This window comes from Glossina fuscipes, unplaced genomic scaffold, assembly GCF_014805625.2.
Source record: "Glossina fuscipes isolate IAEA_lab_2018 unplaced genomic scaffold, Yale_Gfus_2 105930, whole genome shotgun sequence".
Taxonomy (NCBI): domain Eukaryota; kingdom Metazoa; phylum Arthropoda; class Insecta; order Diptera; family Glossinidae; genus Glossina; species Glossina fuscipes.
Window position 1 is genome coordinate 1 of NW_024005600.1, and position 4109 is coordinate 4109.

Here is a 4109-nt window from a genome sequence, read left to right on the forward strand (position 1 = left end):
GAAGCATTTTTAATGTTATAACTCGCCAAATATGTGCGTAAAAATTAAATATGTTTTGGAAGTATTACTCCATATTTTGATTGAAAAAAGCTTTTTATATAAAATTAAATGTAAATTTCCTGTAAATTGATTATGACCATGTCAACAATCCAACTCACTTATCATATTATGGCTTAACACTTCATTTTTTTTTGGTATGTTGAATGCAGATGGAAAAAAAAAGCTACATTCTACATAAATTTTATTTCGTGTTGCATGCTTGCTGCTGTTTATTGTATGTAGTTTGTTTATACAAAACATACCAATGTCTATTTTCTTCCATCTTTTACGCCTCTCTCAATTATTAATGCATTGCAATGGAAAATCTTCTGAAAAATATTGGAGAGATGGCAGCATTTTCGAAAAAAAAGGCGAAAATCATGGCGACAGTGGCCTACTTACATGATTACTCCCCTGGCTGTAACTGTAAGCAATACAGTGTAGAAAATTTTTAATTGTAAGTACTAACAAAATAAAAGGAATTCAAGAAAACCTAATGGAAATTCCTTAACAGTTACCAAATGTGAAAATCCATCATATGAAAGATTTAAATGGACACCAGGCAAAATATAAACGTTCTGAACCTATACAATAAAAATTTTTATTTTTGAAATATTTATTTAATGAATTTATTTACATTACATTTTGAACGGTATGTTTTATTTCCTTTGTTTCTTCTTGTAAAGGAGATTGTGGTGGTAATTTTTCTTGAAAATGTGCAATTCTAGAGCAAATTGGTACACAACGTCACCCATTTTTCTTCGGTCTAACTTGACACACATGATGAGCGTATTCCGTAGTTACTGGGGATACATGAAGCAGAGAAAAACCGAAACTCATCGAAGAATGCTGAATGTCGTCTCATATGTGAAGCAAAATCTACCCCTGAGAGGGCACGGAAAGCTACGCGATTGCATCCTCGTAATGGCACCTATTTCAGTTTTTTGTGGGCCTCTTGCTCTCATAGCGTTTGTTTACCTTTTATTTAAGGAATCTGAACTACCATATAATAATTTTATTTTAGGAATGTCGCTAATGGAATATACCATCTTATGACAAGGTTTCGGAAAAACAACATATACGTTTGCATATACATGCATAGTTTTTTTACATAGTCTTCAATAAGAATGTAACGATAAACAACTACTTATTATACTAGCATATACCACTTGAGGCATATATGTATAGGATATAAACTATACAATTGCAATTACTCTCCGTCAGAGAGCCCAAACAAACCGCGTCATTTTTAATTGTGTACTGTATTACAGTTCAAAAACAATGAGCAAAATAATGAGAACTTATCAATACGAAATTTTCGTTCGTTCGGAGTCCGTTGTTTCATAATTTTTTAACGAGAGGGCCTTTGAAATTATATATGAGAAGGCTATGAGTGCTGTGTAGCTGTTTGGCGTGATGACTAATGCCAACTATGATTTTTTTAAACACGGTATTTTTCATTTTAACTCTAAACAGATAGTCCTGATTGTGCCCCCACTTTTGTATCTTATCAATTTAAATTTCAAAAAGAAGAAGAAAAAAATGTAAAATATATTCTGCGTTTGGAAATATAAGTTCTAATTGGATTTTTTCTGCGTTAAACACTTTTTCTTCCTAACCCTACCAACGGCTACATGTTCTAGAATTTTTTTGTTGATGCAATATATCAATAAATATGGAAGCTTTGTATATTACACGTCGGGATATTGAGAATTTTCCATTTCCGTATAAATTGTGGCTAGTGATACATTTGGATTTTTGTGATTTTTTACGCTGGAGTCGTGATGGCACAGTTGTATTATTGGATTTGGTAGCTTTAGAGGACTATCTGAATTCGACGCGGTCCATATTTCATATAAAAAATCGTTCAAGTTTCTTAGACCATTTAGAAGAATTTCAATTCGAGCGATTGAACGCGACGCCTGAACCCGGGCAAGATTTATTGTTGCAATATAAAAATGAAAACTTTCAAAGACATCGTTTGGATTTGTTACCCAAAATTCGCCGTTCTACTTATCATATATTCGGTGAGCAAAATAAAAGCAAAAATAAAACTGTAGACCACAATTCACTCGATGCTGTTAATACGCGTGCTGCCGAGCGTATGAAGGGAGATTTGTGCTTTATGTTTCATGGTGGCCTATCGAAAATTCAAAAGAGTCGGTTACGTTTCCACACGATTTTAAACTTTCAAAATGAAACGCGTATTTTGCAAGAGAAATTGCAAGCTTCAGATGAACTTGCAGCCCAAAAACGTCGTATTAAAACTAAACTAGACCGCGGTGTAGGCAGTGGAAAGGGTGGCAGCGTGGCTGAAGAAGAAGAGGTCATTGAACTGCCGGTAGATATGTTCGAGAACCCTCACGATTCAGTATTGCATGTAGACGATGATTTTCGACCCGAATATGCGGGTTATTACGGCACATGTAGCAAAGAATTAATTATGAACTTTTTTGGCGATTATTTGCCAACTTATGAGGACGGTTCAATGGAAGTTAAGAAAATTATAGGTGAATCAGGGTAAGTTGAGATTTAAACAAGTAAGTTAAGATGTAAACAATGGACTTAATTGTTCTTTTTTTGATTAGCACTTCTAACTTAAATGTGTTGTCTTGCGAACGTGATGAAGTACCAAAATCCCAATTTCAAAAGTACTTCGAGGCTTCATCGTTGAACATGGATTCTACTTCGACGTCTATACGCCAAAGCAATTTGCCACCTTTGAATTTTTCTTCGCCTCTCGAACCCATTTTCAAGACAGACGATGAGCACGGCAATGTAAATTATATGCAAAAAGGCATAACGGTTACACAAATTAATCAAAATAGTATGGATACAGAAGTTGATATCTCTATGGACGAATTTATAAAGTTTAAAGATACCAGTTATGCAAACTTGGTAAGCAGAACTCCTAGAGAGGTTGAAGCAAGACCTCACGAGGTAAATTATTCAACTGCTACTGTTCAAGAAGCGGTTGCACCCGCACACCCGCAAGACTTCCCGCAAATGCCTACGGCTGTTAAAATGGAAATAACTGAGCAAGAAGATAACCACGAAAATGAAGCCAATTTTCGTAATTTCTTTAGCCAATATAGAGCTTCATTGAATTTACTTTACGAACGTCATTGAATGTTGTTTCCAATATAATATTTTCTTTATAGTTAACATGCCAATTTGCATGTTGTCGCTATTAAATTGTAACTTAATGTGTGCTTGATTTTTATTCCTTGGAAATTCGGAAATTCATTAGTTATTTTAAATATAAATTTCACTGCTTTATTATTATATTAGGTTTGGCTGATATCTAAAAAGAGAATAACAACTTACTCATCCACTTTGTCGACATCTGTTAAATCTTTGCATGGCTAAAGAGCAGAGAAAATGTTGATGAGCCGCGAAGCACTTTGACTGATATTGATTGTCCAATACTGAGTAATTGCAAACGAAAGGACAAAATGACACCCATTAGAACTCACTTTGATCATATCATATTTTATGCTATCGTGAGCACCTGCATTAGGTTTCTTTTTCGCCAGTATATACATATTCAAAGACAGTAAAAAATTATCTTCAATCTTAATCGACCTTAATGTTTGGTATATCGTGAAGCCCGTTACTAAAAACTGTCGAAAAATTTCATTACATGCGCTGGCAACATAACTGCCTTAATCATTACACGTTTTTGACATTCATCAAATGTTAAGTAAATCTTATATTAAAAATTGTCATTTAGCTTGAGTGCTAGGTAACAGGGATTTCACTATAAACAATGGGAAGTTTCTGCCCATCCAATATACTCCCAAAGAGCAATCCGGATTATTAAAAATAAAATTTCTCAACGGTTAAGTGATGGCTACAAAGAAATTCCAGTTGTTAGTAAAGATCATGTTTCTTATAAAATTATCCATTCCCTTCCTTTAAATCACTGTCGGTGTCAGCTTGTGTTGTCACTCTTCAGACCCTGTGAGATTGAGACGCTTTATAGGCTCATGAGTGGATGCATTTGCGTACAAATAAATATGTATGCATCAAATGTACGTTATGGCACACAAAATAATCGGGTGAATGCT

The 4109-nt window shown here is 34.3% G+C and overlaps 1 protein-coding gene across 1 annotated transcript; it reads left to right on the forward strand.

The window, feature by feature from the left end:
- The first annotated feature begins 1687 nt into the window (after window positions 1-1687).
- On the forward strand, window positions 1688-3170 carry LOC119644278. The gene is made up of 2 exons (XM_038043814.1): window positions 1688-2559; window positions 2628-3170. The coding sequence occupies exons 1-2, from the start codon at window positions 1715-1717 to the stop codon at window positions 3166-3168; spliced, it is 1386 nt and encodes a 461-aa protein (XP_037899742.1). The 5' UTR covers window positions 1688-1714; the 3' UTR covers window positions 3169-3170.
- Window positions 3171-4109: the final 939 nt, after the last annotated feature.

Bases quoted from the DNA above. Each gene is read 5' to 3' on its own strand.
- LOC119644278 (XM_038043814.1), top strand. From the start codon at position 1,715: ATGGAAGCTTTGTATATTACACGTCGGGATATTGAGAATTTTCCATTT. The intron at 2,560-2,627 runs GTAAGTTGAGAT...TTTTTTGATTAG, and splicing joins AAAATTATAGGTGAATCAGG to CACTTCTAACTTAAATGTGT.